The sequence below is a fragment of the Rhamphochromis longiceps genome, linkage group LG17, assembly GCF_057381845.1.
Source record: "Rhamphochromis longiceps isolate RC_006_pf linkage group LG17, R_longiceps_female_GT1.1, whole genome shotgun sequence".
NCBI classification, from domain to species: domain Eukaryota; kingdom Metazoa; phylum Chordata; class Actinopteri; order Cichliformes; family Cichlidae; genus Rhamphochromis; species Rhamphochromis longiceps.
In genome coordinates this window covers 18,720,052-18,738,237 of record NC_140573.1, presented here as the reverse complement: position 1 = coordinate 18,738,237, position 18,186 = coordinate 18,720,052, and the positions used below count along the sequence as shown (strand labels likewise).

The following is an 18,186-nucleotide window of genomic DNA, read 5'->3' as shown; positions in this document are numbered from 1 at the left end:
AGAGCAGAATCCACCATCAGCAAGACAGACTGCCCGCTGCAGTGGTGGTCCAGTCGAGCAGGGACCCACCCACAGCTGTCTGTCCTGGCCTGCAAGTATTTGATTAGTCCTGCCACTTCTGTCAGATGTGAGAGACTGTTCTCAGTTGCAGGTCACAGTAACAAAAAAGAAAGCTACCTTCAGCTCAGAAAATGTGAACAGACTAGTTTGTCTAAGTAACTGGCTGAAGAAGACGGACAGTAAATAACCATGGAGGTATTGTGAGTCCAGTGGGTTTGTTATGTTTTGCACTAAAATGTTCAATGATCACACTGTTTTAACCTAATGTACAAAATAAGGTTACTTAGAGTTTAAAGGTGAAGCTGTTGAAATAACCTTTTATGTTTCTGCCTTATCTTTTTTAAGAAGAAAACCTGCACTTTATGTTGACATTTTTATTATTATTATTGTAAGACAATACAATTTTGAAAATGTACTTAAAATGGCACTTTATTGTTAAGTCTGCCCAATTTTGAACAGGGATGTTAGGTTTCTCTGTTTTGGATTGAGTTAAATCCTTTTTTTTCTTCCAGAAATTAAAAGAGGTTGAGTTACAATACATGTCCATGTCTATTATTTGATTCTGTCACCCACTAAAACCCTTTTCAATTAAAAAAAAAAAAAAAAAAGCACTCTTGGACAAATTTTCTTGTGTGATTAAATGCGATTATTCGAGATTAATTAATTATAAAGTCGCTAATTAATTAGATTAATTTTTTTGACCTAATGACAGTGTGTGACTGGTGCACAGTGGCTGTGGTTTCATGGTCAGAGTAACTTTACATCAAGTGTAGCAGAGACTCATTCACTGAATTCCACCTTCATACCAACTTTAGCACTCAGTAGAAATCGTCATATCGTCGTCACCCCCCCCACACACACACACACCTGAATCCACTTGAACCCCTGACTGTACACATTGACTGTACCTGTTTAGAGGTAAAGTCACCCTCTACAATGCAGGCAACAGAAATATAGATTTATTTATTTTTTCCTTCTTTTTCTTCCAGTTCAAACTGAAAATAATTAGGATTAAAAAAGTTAGATTAAAGTTTGTATTCCCATCTACTGACATTATTTTATCATTATGTTGATATAGCACAAGGTTCAGTTAGCATTGTGCAAGACATAGAAATGTCTTCCAAAGATCTGCTTATACTTTCTTACTTTTTTACTTTTAATTAAGTATAGAAGTAAAGTTAAATCAGTACTTCACCTTTTTGTGGTGTGTTTCTAACAGTAGTACCTGTACTTCTGCTTAAGTACAGAATGTCTTTACTTTTGCCAACTCTGGTCAGAGGCCTTAAGAAGATCATTTGTAACCTTCACTAAAGCTGTTTCTGTGCTGCTATGAGCTCTGAAACCTGACTGAAACTCTTCGGATAAGCCATTGCTCTGCAGATGATCTGTTAGCTGTTTGACAACTACTCTTTCAAGGATTTTTGAGATAAAAGGAAGGTTGGAGGCCTGTAATTAGCTAATACAGCTGGGCCAAGTGTAGGGATGGGTATCGTTTTGGTTTTATCCGATACCGGTGCCAAACCGGTACTTTTGAAACGGTGCCGGTGCTTAAACGGTGCTCAAACCAGTGCTTAAAGAATGGAGAGCACAAAATTGGTCCAAAAACCTCTCATGTTCAGCTGGTTTTTTGTAAAAAGATAACAATATTAGCCTTTTCTGCAGCTATGGGACATATATGGTATCACTCTTGGCTGGAAGCAGTGCTTAAACAATGGACAAACACAAACTTTGTCCAAAAACTTCTCATGTTTAACTGTTTTTCACTTTTTCTTTGGTCATTTTAGCCTTTTTGGCCAGGGTGAAGGGAGTATCTGCCATCAAACAAGAGGACAGCCGCATGTAGCTATGATGATGTTTGCTAGTTCACCTTACATGCATTAATGTAATAACGTGGTTAGCCTACTCAACGTAAATTACACACGAACAACATTAAGCTACTCACGCAGAGAAGAACGGCTGCTGCTGCATCATCATCCGTCATCATTTCTGCTACACTGGCAGGGCTAGGGGCCAGGACTCTCCTCTTTGGGTTTTTGGGGGATGATGCTAACTCCGGGTCCGATAACAGGCACCACACCCGCAGTAGATGTGCTCGGTGTGAGGTCTCGCAGCAAGCTATCAAATACGGCGCATTTCTCGGCTTTTAAAAAAAAAAACGCTATGCGTCGCCAGGTGTTTCATCGGATTTGAGGTGTTACCTCCTTTGACAGTATCACAGTATCAGCTTAAAGCACTTGTTGCAGGCTGCTGAGTTTGCATATTTTGCTGTGAAGTACAACCAGACTTTTGACCGCTTCGCCTTGGGCATTTTTAATCTGTAGCTCTGCTCTAAAAGAACGTACGTACCTGGACCCGCCTACTATCCTCGGAAACGTAAAATGATCGGCTAGAATCTAAAGTGTATCACAGCTCAGGAAAAAAAAAGCACCGAAATAAAGCACCGAAATGTGCGCTGCTTTTCGGTCTGGTTACTACCGTTTATGTCAGAACCGGTGCCATCATGGCACCGGACACCGGTACCCATCCCTAGCCAAGTGCTGGCTTTTTAAGTAAAGGTTTAAATACTGCCAGCTTGAAGGCCTGTGGTACATAGCCAATTATTAGAGATAGGCCGATCATATTTAAGATTGAAGCATTAATTAATGGCAGGACTTCTTTGAGCAGTTTTGTAGGAATGGGGTCAAAAAGACACGATGGTTTGGAGAAGTAATTACTGAAGTTAACTCAGAAAGATTAATTGGAGTAAAAGACTAAATAAATAGTGTTACATCTGTGCGAGGATTATGAATATTTCTTTCTCTAATAGTTAAAATTTTATTTGTGAAGAAGTTCATTAAGTCATTATTACTAGTTGGTCTTTAGTTTGTCTCTTTGGGAGCTGACACAGGCGATGGGGCTTTGGAGGGATAACAGGAGAGAAGCTGCATAGAGGCGTGTAAGACTGCAACTCTGTTTCCTGGTCCAAACTCTGGATAGTCACGTTTTGGTGGTTTTAATAAATTTGACCAGATTTCTAGAAATGAAAGCTGCTCCATCCAATGTGGGACGGATACCATCTCTCCTAACAAGACCAGGTTTCCCTCAGAAAGTTACCCAATTATCTATAAAGCTCACATCATCAAAATAAGCTGGCAGGCAGTGTTCGTGTTGCTTGTATGTGGTAATGTGAAGTTAAAGGCGCTGAAAACAGCCAAAGCGTGAGTGAAACTCCAGCTGTGTGTTTAGAAGTTGGTTTCCTCGCCTCCTGATTGGGTAGGCCTTCAGAAATTTTAACAACACTCAGGGGGAAACACAAGGTTTTCTGCTGTTTTAAAGACGACATGTTCACATGCCAAGCTGACCTCAATATAGAAAGAAAGCAAATTCACCTGAGAATTCAGGTGTGTGACAGAAAACAACAGCAGTGTTCAGCAGAGCAGGAGAAATGTGTCTGAGGGTGTCCTCCATCAGATTCCTGTTAGTGTGTGTGTGTGTGTGTGTGTGTGTGTGTGTGTGTGTGTGTGTGTGTGTGTGTGTGTGTGTGTGTGTGTGTGTGTGTGCGCGCATGTGTTTCCTATTTAAACTGACCTCATTCCTCAGAGCGGGGGCTGCATGACATCATGCTGCTCGCTGCTGTCGATGGATGAAACTTTTCTGCACGATGACAGAAAAAAATAAGTCTCCTGATGTCTGAAAGATAAACAGAGAGCAGACGTGAACTTTTATTTTGGCACTCTTTGGCAGAACAGGAAACTGGGTCACGAAATGTTGGAAATCAAATTCAGCTGAACGTGACTTTAAATTAATCAAAACCAGCTGTTAACATCTGTTCACTGATGCTCCACACGTCACAGAATCAAAATACCACAACAGCGCACGTAAAAGTATAAAAATATAATCATCTACAGTCATGATACAAAGAAAGTTAAAAACAACCTCATAAGAAAAAACAACCATGACACATTACACCGTGTCTTTATTTAATTAATGAAACTAAGTCCATCTCATATTTCAGCAGCAGTAAGTTGCACTGATGGTTCCTGTGTGACTTCATCAGTCCGTCTCATCTCTGCGGGGGATTTTTAGTCCACTCTTTTTCACAGCCATGCTTTAGTTCATTGAGGTTTGCAGCATTCATTCATGCACAGCTCTCTGAGCTCTGCAGCCCTTCTAAACAGCCATACCTGTTAGTCTTTTTCTAATTGTGCTGTCATGAACTTTGACTTTTAACCTGCTAACTGATGCTTGTAGAGTCTGACATGTAGTTCTTGGTTTTGTTGCTCAGTCTGACCTCTGGGTGGATTTGCTAGAGCACTCAATCCTGGAAAGACACTCACATTAAAACACCTGAATGACTCTGTATTTATTTCAGACTCCAAAGCCATCGTGGATGGGAATCTGAAGCTGATCCTGGGTCTTATCTGGACCCTGATCCTCCACTACTCCATCTCCATGCCCATGTGGGAGGACGAGGATGACGAAGACGCCAAGAAACTGACTCCTAAACAGCGTCTGCTGGGCTGGATCCAGAACAAGGTGCCCCAGCTCCCCATCACCAACTTCCACCGAGACTGGAGGGACGGCAAGGCGCTGGGAGCTCTGGTGGACAACTGCGCCCCCGGTAGGATCCCGCTGACACTGCACACAGTGTGCAGAGACGCTGATGTTTAAGTTAAAAATGATCAGTAAAAGTAGTTTAAATGTTTTAAGACAGGAAGCTGACTGAGTTTGGTTTTCTTTAAAACGTTCCTGTGATTTAAAGAAAAGCGGCTGCTGTTTTCCTGGAAGCTGAGGAAAGCTTCCAGGAAAATATAGACGCTGTCAAATAAAAACTTTCCCTGAAGCCGTCAAACTGTCAGTTAAAGTGAACATGTGCTTAAATAATCTGTGAGCTGATGTGAAGCAGCTGCTAAATCAAAACTATCGATTTGTTCCTGTGTCAAAGTTTTCTCCAGAAAACCTGATATTTAACTTCCTGTATCGATGTCTGGAGGGTTTGGTCATCGGCTGAGTGCTTCGCTCTGGAACTGATCCAGCCCCACTAACCTGGAGTCAGGCTGTAAAAATGTCTTGACTTTGCAGGAAAAGTTGAAATCTTCACATGGAAGTTTGTACAGCACACTTGGGGAGGAGGAGGAGTTAATCCTCTTATCAGCTTCAGGCTCAGAGTGTTTCTGTGTTTCTGCTTCATGTCAGCAGCTTCAGGAAACAAGCAGCAGCTGAAATCTGCAGTTTCTGCTCTGATCCTCATCAGAGAGCAGCGAAGGACAAATATGTATAACTCATCAGCTTTAACGTTCAGCTAATTTTGAGTTTTTCAGTCCAGGGTGAGGTGTGCCGGATATTTTCTGATCTCATTTTTGAGTTTGTGAAGCTTATTATGCAGCCAGAGGCTCGTTACCTTTGTGGAAATGTGTTCAAGTAATTTATGAGGACAAAGTGTGTGTGCTCAGGGCTGATTACAAGAAACTGGCTGAACATATTGTTCCATATTTTTTGTTTTCATCATCATTTCTCTCTGATTAAGGTCTAACAGAAGAATCCTCCTGTTTTATGTTTAATAACAGTCACATATTTTATTCATGTTTTCTGCTCCAGTTTCATAAATGCTTTTTCTTTTTCTCTTTCATCATCGGAAACTTTTATCTTTAATATTTCCGTATAACAGACCTGCATTAACTAACTGCAACACCTCCTCCATTTCCAGTTCATAGTCAGCACTTAACTGTGAAAATATTTACAAATAATTCAAAGTGCATTAAAATAGAAATGTTGAGAAGATCTTGTTACTTTGACTCTGTAAGTCTGACCCTCGACGAGGTTTGATGATGAGCATCTGCTGCCTCTGTTTGTATGTAAAACCAACAAGAACTGAAACGAGTAAACCGGCTCAATCAAAATAAAACCTGTAATAACTAAACCTACAGTTTCATTACAAAGCTGGTTTCTCCTAGATTACAAAGTAAACCCGTTCATCCATTTATAAATATAAAATACAGACATAATTACAACAAATTTTAGACATTTGTTTGTTTTCTCAAGAATATTCTGTAATTTCACAGTGAAGCATATGCGAGTTAGAGAAAATTGTGCACATGAAACAGAAGTAGTCAAAGTGTCTTTTAATTATAAAGTACTCTGTAGTCAAAGTCCATAAAGAGCCCATATCACATATTTTTATGTTCATAATTTAATATGTGGCATAAATCGAATATGTAGTTTTTTTTCATGTTAGTTTGATATTAACTCCCAAACTTTGTCTCTTATGGAAATGAACTCGTGTCAGACATGTTCTGAGTTTCTAAAGCTTGAACAAAAAGGAACTCGCTACACAAATCAAGGAAAAATAAATCTTATTTTGAAATATTTTCTCTGCAAACTGTTAAGCAGGAGCTCATCGGATGTTCTGCAGCAGAGGCGACTCAGACTGAACGTCGTCCTGCAGGACAGACTAGTCTCCTGTACATAATGAAACCTCTCTGTCTGTGCTGCCTTCAGGTCTGTGTCCCGACTGGGAAACATGGGATCCCAGTCAGCCAGTGGAGAACGCCCGGGAAGCCATGCAACAGGCTGATGATTGGCTGGGAGTGCCACAGGTAACACCTACCTGCGCACGGACTGCAACACATTCAGTGTCTGTTCTCTGAGTTTCTTCTTACTGATTAATGAGAAAATCAGAGCCAAAATCTAGGAAACAGCTACAAAATAAAAGCCTCTGCTTCACTGAACATGGATGAATCAGGGATAAGTTGACCTGTATGCTGTTTATATCTGCCGGTGAGCTTTGTGGTTCCTTTGAATTCAGGCTCAGAGGATATATTTGTTACGATTAAATTGAACTTCAGAAATAGCAGTCGTGGTTGAGCCATGATCCATGTGGATGATTCACACGCTCGACTCTATTTTCAGCCTGCAGAGATGTGAGCAGGCTGCAGTTTAAATTAGCAGCAGAGCAGATGAGTCAAAGCGATTGTTCACTCAGTAGTCTGAGGCACGAAGTCAGAGTCTGAGTTCAGCTGCTGCCTAATTTCTGCAGGTCGGAGGTGAATTAAGCCTCTCTAATTTCCCAGAAAGTTTAATCATAAAATTCAACTGCCAGAGTCATTTAAATGAGAAACGCAGAAATTTTTTAGTCAGAACTTGTAAAGAGAGGAATAATGTATAAATGTTTTCACAAGAAATTAGAGGGAAATGATTTGGTAAGGAGCGCTTAAGTGGAAAAAACACATAACGATGACAATAATGATAAAACTCTTTGCACTGTTCTCAGGTTGATTCAGGCGGTTTTCCTCTGAGATTTCAGACGTCTTCTCACTCTCCTTCGCTGAGCAAGCAGCTGTTTACCATTTCACCGACCCCTCATGTGTTCTGTTCTTTTGTTATTTATGTAATTAAAAAACAGATTTTCTGATCAGATGAAACCATTCATTTTGATTTCCCTCCAGTTTCTCTTCCATGGAGGATTTTGGACTCGACTCCCTCAATCTCTTATGAACTCACTCACTTCAGCTGTTGGAGATTAGAGACGTCTTTATCGAGGCCATCTGATGTGTTTCTGGCAAAATGAAATCGTTTTTAAGTTTCCAGCTGTTATTTTTTAAATAAGTATTTGCAGCTGGAAATGTATTGATTGTAACAGGTTTACTGACATGTTCACAAGCTCATCAGCTAATTTATGTCCTACCACTCAGCTTCACGAGAAAGAGCAGGGCATCCCCTAATCAGAAGGTCGGTGGTTCGATCCTAAGCGCCTCTATTGTGTGTGTGTGTATGTGTGTTTCTGGGTTAGTAAAAAAAATGCTTAAAGACGTAAATTATTATAACTTGTTGTGAAAAGTGCTTTGAATGCTGAGTTCGAGTAAATGGTAAATGGTAAATGGCCTGCATTTGTATAGCGCTTTTCTAGTCCATAGGACCCCAAAGCGCTTCACACTACATTCAGTCATTCACCCATTCACACACACGCGATAGCAAGCTACATTGCTAGAGTAGAACATTGCTATAAAAGGACCAGTCCATTTAACATAGTTCCAACTTAAAAGCAAAGCAAAGAAATAAAACTGCAACTAAATCAGGAGATGTTAAGCATAATATGAGAAAACAAATTTCTAGCTGCAAAACAATTTTCCTTGAAGGTTTTTAAACTTCTGAAGAAATCGTCAGTAAATGGAAAACTTACCTTACCAGTCATACAGGAGAACCGTTAGCAAGGACATGTAGTTCCAGTTCGATAAAGCTTGAGTGTGTGGCTGCTGTGTGTTGAGCTGATGCAATTTTCGTCTTGTCCTTCCTCTCCAGGTGATTGCTCCTGAGGAGATCGTCGATCCTAATGTGGATGAGCACTCTGTGATGACCTACCTGTCTCAGTTCCCTAAAGCCAAACTGAAGCCCGGTGCCCCCTTGAGGGCCAAATCGCTACACCCCAAGAGGGCTAAGGCCTACGGACCAGGTGAGTGGAAAATGCACAGGAACAAAGTTCATTAATCAAACTTCAAGTTTTATTGAGGTTTTAGAAAAATTTCTGGTAGAATCGACTCATTGGGATTGTACAAAAAACGTATTGTAATACCTCAAAATTCCATCAATCATTTAGATATTTGTCTCATTACTCAAAACAAAGTTGTTAGGTGTGGCTGTGTGCAGACAGGAATAGGACCCAAGGTGCAGACTCCGGAGACAGAACTTAAACCAAAACAGCTTTAATGCTGAACTCAAACATAACATAACTGGGAAAAAAGGTCAAAAATAAACTAACACCGGCGGATTGACAAAACACACAGCAAAATAAACGGTAGATTGCGACACAGACACTAAGAAACACAGGGCTTAAATACACAGAGGGAGCAATCAGGGAATGAGTAACAGGAGGGAAACACAGCTGGGACAAATTAGAACTGACGAGACCAAAGAAGCGTAACCTGAACACACTGAGATAAGACAGAGACCTTCAAAGTAAAACAGGAAACACATAACACAGACTGAACAAAGACACAGACTCACATGCAGGCACTACAAAGGGAACAGAGACGTGGGAACAGGGCAGACACAAACACTGACTGAACACGGGGATATAGGAACTTAAGATACACATAGACGCGAACTAGACAAGGGGATGCAGGTGATAGGGGAGACATAAGCCATAAGACGGAACTCAAAGAAACCAAAAACTAGAAAGTATAAATAATAACATAAACTCAAACACCCTGGGTCAACGACCCAGGCATCCTAACAAAAGTATCTAATCTGAGGATGTCTTTGGGCTTATTTAACTCCTTTTTTGTTTCATAGATGAAACACTGAAGTGGAAAAAGATCATTGCTAAATTTCCAGAATATTAAAATGTTTAATAAATGCAGATGCACATTTAAACTGAAATCATGCTCAAATAGCAATTTTATTTGTACTGTTAGCTGAATTAAAACAAGTTTTCTAAATATGTTATCGACATCAGCACATTACGGCCCTAAATCCAGAAACAGTCAACTTTATTGTAGCTTCTGTTATTAACACGGTAATACCACATCTGAAACACTATGTCGCCATTTACGTAGTTCGATGCTATCGGAGGACTTTCACAAACATTTCCATTCATTACTTCAAACAATAAAGTTACGTGTGATCGCTGTGTTTGCAGGTATCGAGCCTCGAGGTAACATGGTTCTGAAACCAGCAGAGTTCCTGGTGGAGACGGTGGAGGCTGGACTGGGAGAAGTTCTAGTTTATGTGGAGGATCCAGAGGGACACACAGAAGAGGTGCAAACACACCCTCACATTAATTTAAAAGGACACAAAAGTTAAATATAACTGAAATTATGCTGCATCATTTCTGTCTCCATCAGGCCCGAGTCATCCCCAACAACGACAAGAACCGAACCTACTCTGTGGTCTACCTGCCCAAAGTGGAGGGGCTTCATAAAGTAAGAAGCTCTCACTGTAAGGCTGAAAGAAGTACAGTGGTTCTTATGTTATTGATCAGAAATACAGGGCCATGGTTCCCAACGTTCTTCATCTGATGGACCTGCACAGCCTATAACATGGACCCAGAGCCCTTCATGTTTGAAGGGGAACCCATTTACATTGGACAAGGATGACTTTACCATTTAAGATAAATAAATACAAATACAAATAAATGTCATCATCCACAATCATTAGCATAACTGTTCACTGACTCATCAATAACTGCATTCTCTTTCACCATTAATTATCACTTTTAATCATGTATGCATATCTATTTGCTACCATTTATCAGTTCCTTTTAACTTTAACTGGTGATGTCTGCTCAATTTTGGTCTCTGTAATTTTTTTAATGTTTATGTTTGAGCTAATCTTTCTGCAGAAGAACTCCCTGTGATGCTTATACCCCTGATTGGGGAATACTGAACCAATGACATGTATAACTCACATGGATCATGTGTGGATAAAGGAGCTGTTTCTTGTGTTGTCCTTTTGACAGGTTCTGAATGTTTCCTGGTTCCTTTGTCTTAGCTTTTGTTTAGTTCATGGAAACACAAATTTATGTTTGTGAACCTAACAGGCCTTTGCGGTCCTCTTCCACTCAGGTAAAGGTGTTGTTTGCTGGTCAGGACATCGACAGAAGCCCCTTCATTGTAAATGTTTCAAAAGCCATGGGCGGCGACCCAACCAGAGTTCAGGCCCGCGGGCTGGGACTGCAGCCAACGGGAAATGTGGCCAACAAACCTACATACTTTGATATTTACACTGCAGGTAAGTCTCATTGTATTGTTAGTTTGTCTGAGCTACATTCCCTTAATAAAAGAAAATTGATGAAAAGTTTTTCTTCTATCATTACTCTTGAAAGAACAAATTAAAACCAAAATTATGCACAAAAACATTTTGTGGTCTCTCGGAGGGACTCTGACTCTATATTTCCATTAGCTCTGGGTATCCACTGCTATATTTCCTGCAGATGACCTTCATTGTCTGATACTGTTCCAGTGACTGTCACATTCCTCCTCCATTGTTTAAAGGTCTTGTTATTCTCTGTCCGTACACCAGGAGCGGGTGCTGGAGATGTGGGCGTCATCATTGTGGACTCAAATGGCCGCAGGGATACAGTGGAGATTGTCCTGGAGAACAGAGGCGACAGTGTATTTCGGTGCACCTATGTCCCTGTCCTGGAGGGACCTCATGTCGTCTGTGTGACTTTTGCTGGGCAGCAGATTCCCAGAAGTCCTTTCACTGTCCACATCTCCGAAGGTGGGCTATTAACATTTACTTTATGTCTACAACACTACAAACTGACCTTTCTAACTCTTTCCTGCATTCTAGGTGCTAGGCAGTTCCTTCAGTGATTTAAAATGAAAACCACAATTTTGTCCTAAAGTCCTATCTTATATGTAATTCTTTAAATCTGCAGATATATTTTTATTTCATTCATTTAATATAGTCAACTTAAATATTTACAATATTTATTTTAAACATTTAACTGACCCTGTCTCTTATTGTAATACATTCACCAGCACAGATCTCTGATCAGCATGCGTGTAACATTAAACTTCAATGGATTTTGTAACAGGAACCTTTGGTATCGTCCAAGTCCAGGTCTTCTGAGATTGTCTGTGCTTCCTTTATGGTTCACTCTATGGACTTTCATGTTTTTAGGCTGTGGTGTTTGATCACCTCTGGTTTGCTGGAACAGGATGTGGATATTTATATGGACTGGATTATGTCTGACTTGGCTGTTCTTGATCTGGGATTTGGCTACTTTTGGTTAGGACTTGTAAGTCATGTTTGGAGCGTTCCTAATTTGTCTTAATTTGGAGCCTAAATTTAGGGTATTATTGGCAACTTGGTCTTGTCTTGTAATTTGTTGCAGAAGTAGCCTTGGGATGTCATGTTGGATTAAACTAATTTGGAATTAGATGAGGGGATTTTTCAATATTGAACTTAAGAATCGTGAAATGTGATTTCCAAGGATTTAAGATATAAATCAGGACCGTGTTGATCCAGGACACTGAGTTTGGGAATAGCTTACCTTAATTTGAAGTCTAACTTGACTTATCTTTGAAAATGGGACTAGCCTGATTCAACTGACTTGAGAAAATTCCAGTGACTTGAGACTAACTTTGCAGAATTAATGCAGAATTAAACTTTATCCCAACTGTCTACGGGTTTGATTTATGTTGGTTAGGTGGTTAGGTCTGGAATAGTTTGTTTTGGGTTGACTGGATTTCCTATGTTTTATTTAGCGTTGGTTTGTTGGTTGTGTTTGATTTGTTTTAGTTTTGTTTGGATTGATTTGGCTCGTTTGCTTTATTTTAGTGCATTTGGGTTGGGTTATTTTGGGTTTGCTTAGTTTTCGTTTGGTTTGGGTTGGGTTGATTTGGTTGAATTTGGAGAGTTCGTCTTGCTTTGGTGACGCTGCCCTTTAACCGATCTGGGTTCTGTCCTCCTTGTGCCGATGTACAAATGCATCATACTGTTATTCCCTCCTTCAGTTTCACAGAGTGTCCCTCCTCCTGGGTCTCCAGTGCAGATTGTACCTCAGTCCATACGCACCCCACCTGCTGACAAGACCAGGAGAGCTCCTCCTCCAACACCACCCAAACCCAGGCGACCAAGTTAGTACAGGCCATTGACAGGATGCAACTGGAGCCTGCCTGCGCTAGCCTGGTCTTTTCGACTCAAACTGTCTTCACTTTGGCCCCATATGGATGGGGGTTCCCTGCCTTACAGCATGTCCTGGCACTGCTTCATCCTGAGCAGCTTGTTCTTTTTCTACATCTCAGAAACTGAATGTGGTAGTCTAAAGCCCTTTTTGAATGGCATCAGAAATAATTAGGAATTATTTAAGTTCATCATTATTTTATCATTATTATTTTATTACACTTTAGTTCTGTAGAAATTCAAGCTTAATAATTTACATTTGGGTTGGTTGTGGTGTTCTGGGATGCATTTTGTCAAAACTATCTATCCTGAGAACATGTTGTTAGGTCAGTAGGTTGATAAAAGCAGCAAAGAAAGCAATTCCAAGTAACTCAAGCTATTTACTGCTCAGTTTTTTGTTTTTGTTTTGTTTTTTTAGCTCCATTGCCCACAGATTCAACTTTTGTGTCAGCAAAAATCCAGAATATTCTCCTGAGTGGGTTAGTATGTGTGGTGGGTCACGTCTTGTAAACATTTGGAGACTTTTGTTTGATTTAGATGGTTAACAAAAAATCTACAAGAACCGTTGAGGGCTGGAAAATGACACTGACAAAGTAGCCCAAGAACAGCTCAGATTTTCTTGGTATCACTTTTAATTTTAAGAAATTTTGTAGAATTGAACAGGGTTCAACTATATAAGGAGGTATTAAGAAAAAGTGTGTTATGAAGAAGATTCTGGGTTGTTTTATTGGTTTGAATCTGTAATTTGAATAACAACTAAACAGAATAAGAAGTGTTAATAACATCTTAGCAAAACAACAAAATTAACCACTTTAAAATAAAGTGGTTAGCAAGTGACTTCACATAATTATATATAATCAAAGAAGAGGCTTAAATGCCAGAGTGATCTTCTACTTGCTCCTACCCAACATCATCATCAACCCTGCCTGTTCTTCCTCACGTCGCCTCCAGTAACTCTTCCTTCTGCAGCTAACCGACGCTCTATCCTCTGAGTGCATCGTGTTCTCAAATCTGATGCTTCAAACTTAAGTTTAAGTTTAAAGAACATATCAATCTATAGCAAGTTTTTCCTTCTGTTTGCTATTAAGTTTGTGTGTATTTTGTATTTTTCTTGAATCTTCAGCTCTGAATTCTGATTTCATCACGTCTTCCTCTTTGCTGCTTTTCCCTTTCAGCCTCAGCAAACTGCATTTTATGGCGCTGATCAGCTGACTAATGAGAAACTCGTGCTGCTCTGTGTGTGTGTTGTTAGTATATTTTAGTTAGAATCACTGTGTACTGTTGTACACACAGTAATCATTTGAGTTCAATCAGCTGTGCACTGATCAGTCTGAGAGAGTAAATGAGTAACCTGTGAGATTAACTATTAATTTCTGAGACCAAATTAACTCCAACTCAGCCCTCCATTTCAAGCTTCATAGCTCCTCCATGATAGCAGCCGACTTTATGGCTTCAGCTGGAGGAGGCAGTTGGACAGATAAGACAGATTCTGATGATTCTCCAGGAGATTCAGTGTAGGATTACATAGGAAGTATGAAACAGGCTCTGTGTGTTTGTGTGAGTTTCATTATCATTTGAGCATCGTTTCCCAGTCTTAACCTCCATCTGACTGATCCTTGCAGCCTGTAACCCAAACGCCTGCAGAGCATCTGGCAGAGGTCTGCAGCCGAAGGGTCTGAGAGTGAAAGAATTGGCAGATTTCAGAGTTTACACCAAAGGAGCCGGCAGCGGGGAGCTCAAAATCACCGTAAAAGGACCAAGTAAGACAGCAAGACTCACCAACCCACGAGATTCACCAACTGGAGCTAAAATCCCTTTAAGGAAACACATTTAAACACAAAACTGAAGAGAACCCCTGTTATTTTTAGTACAGAACACTGACTATAGCTGATATTTGTGAGATTTTTAATGATGGATTCAGCACAGTATGGCCTTTCCAGAATATCCAAAAAGAGGTTTCTCCTGTGTATGTACATTTGTGAGTGTGTTTTACAAAATGTTTTTATTTTTGGTAATTGGCTTTATTTTCATTTGAAATTTAGCTCAGTAAAGGTGGGCTGATTGTGGATTATGTTTATTTTTAATATAGAGGGCCTGGAGGAGTCTGTGAATGTGCTTGAGATGGAAAATGGCCTGTATGAGTGTAATTATTACCCCGTCATGGCAGGAAAGTACATCGTAACCGTCACTTGGGGCGGACACAGCATCCCTCGCAGGTGAGGTTGATGGAGTGATTATACATACTATTACATTTTGGGGAGTTAACAGTGTTTATTACAGCTGTGCATTATGTCACATATAGTAACAAATGCATGCATTTTAATCATTTGGCCATGTGATGCCATATAAAACTAAAGATATTGAGGATCCAAGATTGAACCCTGAGGTACTCCAGTGACTTGTGTGCATAAATGTAAACTTTTTTTTTTATCTGAAATAAAGATAAAAACTAATCAATTCGTTCTGTTTTTCCAGCCCATTTGAAGTTTATGTCAGTGAGGAGGCAGGGCTTCAGAAAGTGAGAGCCTGGGGTCCAGGTCTGGAGACCGGTATGGTGGGGAAGAGTGCTGACTTTGTGGTGGAGGCCATTGGAACTGAAGTGGGAACTCTCGGTTAGTTACAATAACATAAAGATGGGACTCAGGAAAACGTTAAGAGCTTAAGGTGCTGACTTATGGTCAAAAGCAATCCACAGTACTTCAACATCTTGTTGAAAAAATATTTTTAAATTTAATAAGGATGTAACATTTCTGCTGCATCTATCAAACGAAACGAGACCAAGGAAATCTAACACCTCATATGTTTCAGTAAACAGCTACCAAACAGAACTCCACATCTTTTATTTGCTTAAGTGGTCATGGAATAACAACCTGCAGACCTACTCCTTATCAACAGTCTGGTTACTTTTGAGCATCTGAAAACAGGGCATTGTGTGTAAGATGTTTGCCACTGTCCAAAAGCCTCTGGATCTGATGGTATATCCTGCTATTTCTGTGAATATTTGTGTGTCATGTAAAGTATTGAACTCCATGGGCAGATCCCATTGTTTTCACATTCATCAATGATAGGCAGTGTTTAAATAACAGCGTCTATGTGTAGGTTTCTCTATCGAGGGGCCCTCCCAGGCTAAGATTGAGTGTGATGATAAAGGCGATGGATCGTGTGATGTTCGATACTGGCCGACTGAACCAGGCGACTATGCCGTCCATGTTATTTGTGATGACGAGGACATCAAGGACAGTCCCTTCATGGCCCACATCCTCCCTGCTGCCAGTGTCATCTTCCCTGAGAAGGTCAGATCAGAGCCTTGTTGAGTTTCAAACATTTTCCTGCATGTTTAATTTTTAAACATGTGATGTGTTTACTTCCTCAGGTGAAATGTTACGGTCCAGGTCTGGAGCCTTTGGGCTGCATTGTTAACAAACCTGCTGATTTCACCATTGATACCCATGGAGCTGGCAGAGGAGAGCTGAAGCTCTATGCTCAGGTGAGGATTCAGAGGCAGCCTCTCCGTAATGTTTTAATAACACATTAACATCTTTTCAAAGTCACACCAGTGTAAATCTGTTTGTGTTGTAGGATTCAGATGGTTTCCCCATTGACGTCCAGATCACAGATAATGGAGACAGCACCTACTTCTGTGTTTACATTCCCACAAAACCCATCAAACACACCATTATCGTCACCTGGGGTGAAGTCAACGTCCCCAACAGCCCATTCAGGGTATAAAACCAACACCAAATATAGTCTTACATTAAAGTCACTGAAGTATATCCTTTAAATCTGTTAATCCCACTGACAATGTCTGCAGTTTGTTGCAGTGTAAACTGGTCAATCATTAACACGAACATACAAATACCTTGCTCTTTGAATTATTACCAACTTACAACAGACACTATGTGAGATTAGTTTCAGGTTTGTTTTTTGTTAGTAATCAGTAAAACATTAAATGGAAAAAACTAAATTAACCTTTAATTTAAGCAGATGTCTGCTAAACACGATTTCTATTCGTTGAAGGACAAAATGCTGTCATGTAAATACAGAACTTTAGGGGACCCATAATAGAGCCTTGAGGTACTCCGGTGGCTGCAGTGTTTTAATAATAGTGTGTCGAGAGCTCAGTGTATCACCTCAAATGTTTCTTAGCAGAAAAAGATGAGTTTAAAATTTTCCTTAAAAGCATGGATGTTTATATTCCATGATTTCTTCCATATTTCAGCTTTTGCATTTATTTGTTAGAGTCTAGATAGAAGCCAGGTTTATTGTTGCCAACAATGATGGTAATGTTGTGAATAAGGTGACTATCGGAGAGGGCAGCCATCCAGAGAATGTGAAAGTTTACGGTCCAGGTGTGGAGAAGACAGGACTGAAGGCCAACGAGCCGACTTACTTCACTGTGGACTGCAGTGAAGCCGGACAGGGTGAGACCTGTTTCATGTCTAATGTCCTCTTTTCATGTCCCGCCACCACAATGCACGACACATAGGAGATTGTTTTGTCTTTCTGATCGTTGAGCTTGATCTCCAATGAATGACTTTAACTCAGATTCAGACCAGCTGTGCAGCACACAAACATGCTGTAATGCCAAGTTTTGTTTTTATGAGTTTAATTAGAAAGAAATTAAATAGTACAGGAATACTGCTACATGATGTTTGAATATTACTGCAGAAATAACCTTGAATCTCTGTAATAGAGTTAATTATTATTTCCCTGCAGGTGATGTCAGCATTGGCATCAAGTGCGCTCCAGGTGTAGTCGGACCTGCCGAGGCTGACATCGACTTTGACATCATCAAGAACGACAACGACACATTCACAGTGAAGTACATGCCTCCGGGTCCCGGACAGTACACCATCATGGTGCTGTTCGCTGATCAGGTAAATGAGGGGTCAACAGTTGGATCAAATCTTAAATGCACATCTATGTTAAAACTGAATTTAAAAAACATCTCACACTTATTGTGTAAAACAGGAAATCCCTATTAGCCCCTTCAGAATAAAGGTGGATCCTTCCCATGATGCAGCCAAAGTCAGGGCAGAGGGACCTGGACTCAACAGGACAGGTGAGCTGGGTTTTATCACATTTGCGATCAATACAACACAAAAATCAGCGTGGGTTCTCTCCGGGTACTCCGGCTTCCTCCCACCGTCCAAAGACATGCACTTAGTGGGGATAGGTTAATTGGTTAATCCAAATTGCCCATAGGTGTGAATGTGCGAGTGAATGTGAGTGCGAATGGTTGTCCATCTCTGTGTGTTGGCCCTGCGACAGACTGGCGACCTGTCCAGGGTGTACCCCGCCTCTCGCCCTATGACAGCTGGGATAGGCTCCAGCGCCCCCCGCGACCCTGAACAGGATAAGCGGACGCGAATGGATGGATGGATGGATGGATGGATGTTTTCTATTGATTCCAGCTGCCTACTATTTATAATTTGTTCTGGCACAACTAGGGTGGAGCACCCACAGTTTTGATTTATATGTACAATGACAATAAAGGGTTATTCTATTCTATTCTTCTAA

At 40.5% G+C, this 18,186-nt stretch overlaps 2 protein-coding genes across 6 annotated transcripts in view; one reads left to right on the top strand and one right to left on the bottom strand.

Moving 5' to 3' along the window:
* The window catches only part of LOC146649564 (uncharacterized), a 380,555-nt gene that overhangs the window by 326,267 nt on the left and 36,102 nt on the right, over positions 1–18,186 (bottom strand). The window lies entirely within an intron of this gene.
* Positions 1–18,186, top strand: part of LOC146649565 (filamin-C-like) — a 61,698-nt gene that overhangs the window by 12,246 nt on the left and 31,266 nt on the right. For 3 of the 5 annotated variants that reach the window (XM_085386989.1, XM_085386986.1, XM_085386985.1), the window contains exons 2-18: positions 4,412–4,660; positions 6,538–6,635; positions 8,338–8,488; positions 9,674–9,792; positions 9,879–9,956; positions 10,599–10,764; positions 11,056–11,256; positions 12,498–12,620; positions 14,289–14,426; positions 14,756–14,882; positions 15,142–15,278; positions 15,766–15,959; positions 16,040–16,153; positions 16,246–16,389; positions 16,964–17,087; positions 17,383–17,543; positions 17,638–17,728. In XM_085386989.1, coding sequence (XP_085243115.1) covers positions 4,412–4,660; positions 6,538–6,635; positions 8,338–8,488; positions 9,674–9,792; positions 9,879–9,956; positions 10,599–10,764; positions 11,056–11,256; positions 12,498–12,620; positions 14,289–14,426; positions 14,756–14,882; positions 15,142–15,278; positions 15,766–15,959; positions 16,040–16,153; positions 16,246–16,389; positions 16,964–17,087; positions 17,383–17,543; positions 17,638–17,728 — 2,415 coding nt within the window. The remainder of the gene's footprint in view (positions 1–4,411; positions 4,661–6,537; positions 6,636–8,337; positions 8,489–9,673; positions 9,793–9,878; positions 9,957–10,598; positions 10,765–11,055; positions 11,257–12,497; positions 12,621–14,288; positions 14,427–14,755; positions 14,883–15,141; positions 15,279–15,765; positions 15,960–16,039; positions 16,154–16,245; positions 16,390–16,963; positions 17,088–17,382; positions 17,544–17,637; positions 17,729–18,186) is intronic. The other 2 variants (XM_085386988.1, XM_085386987.1) reach the window with 1 other exon arrangement.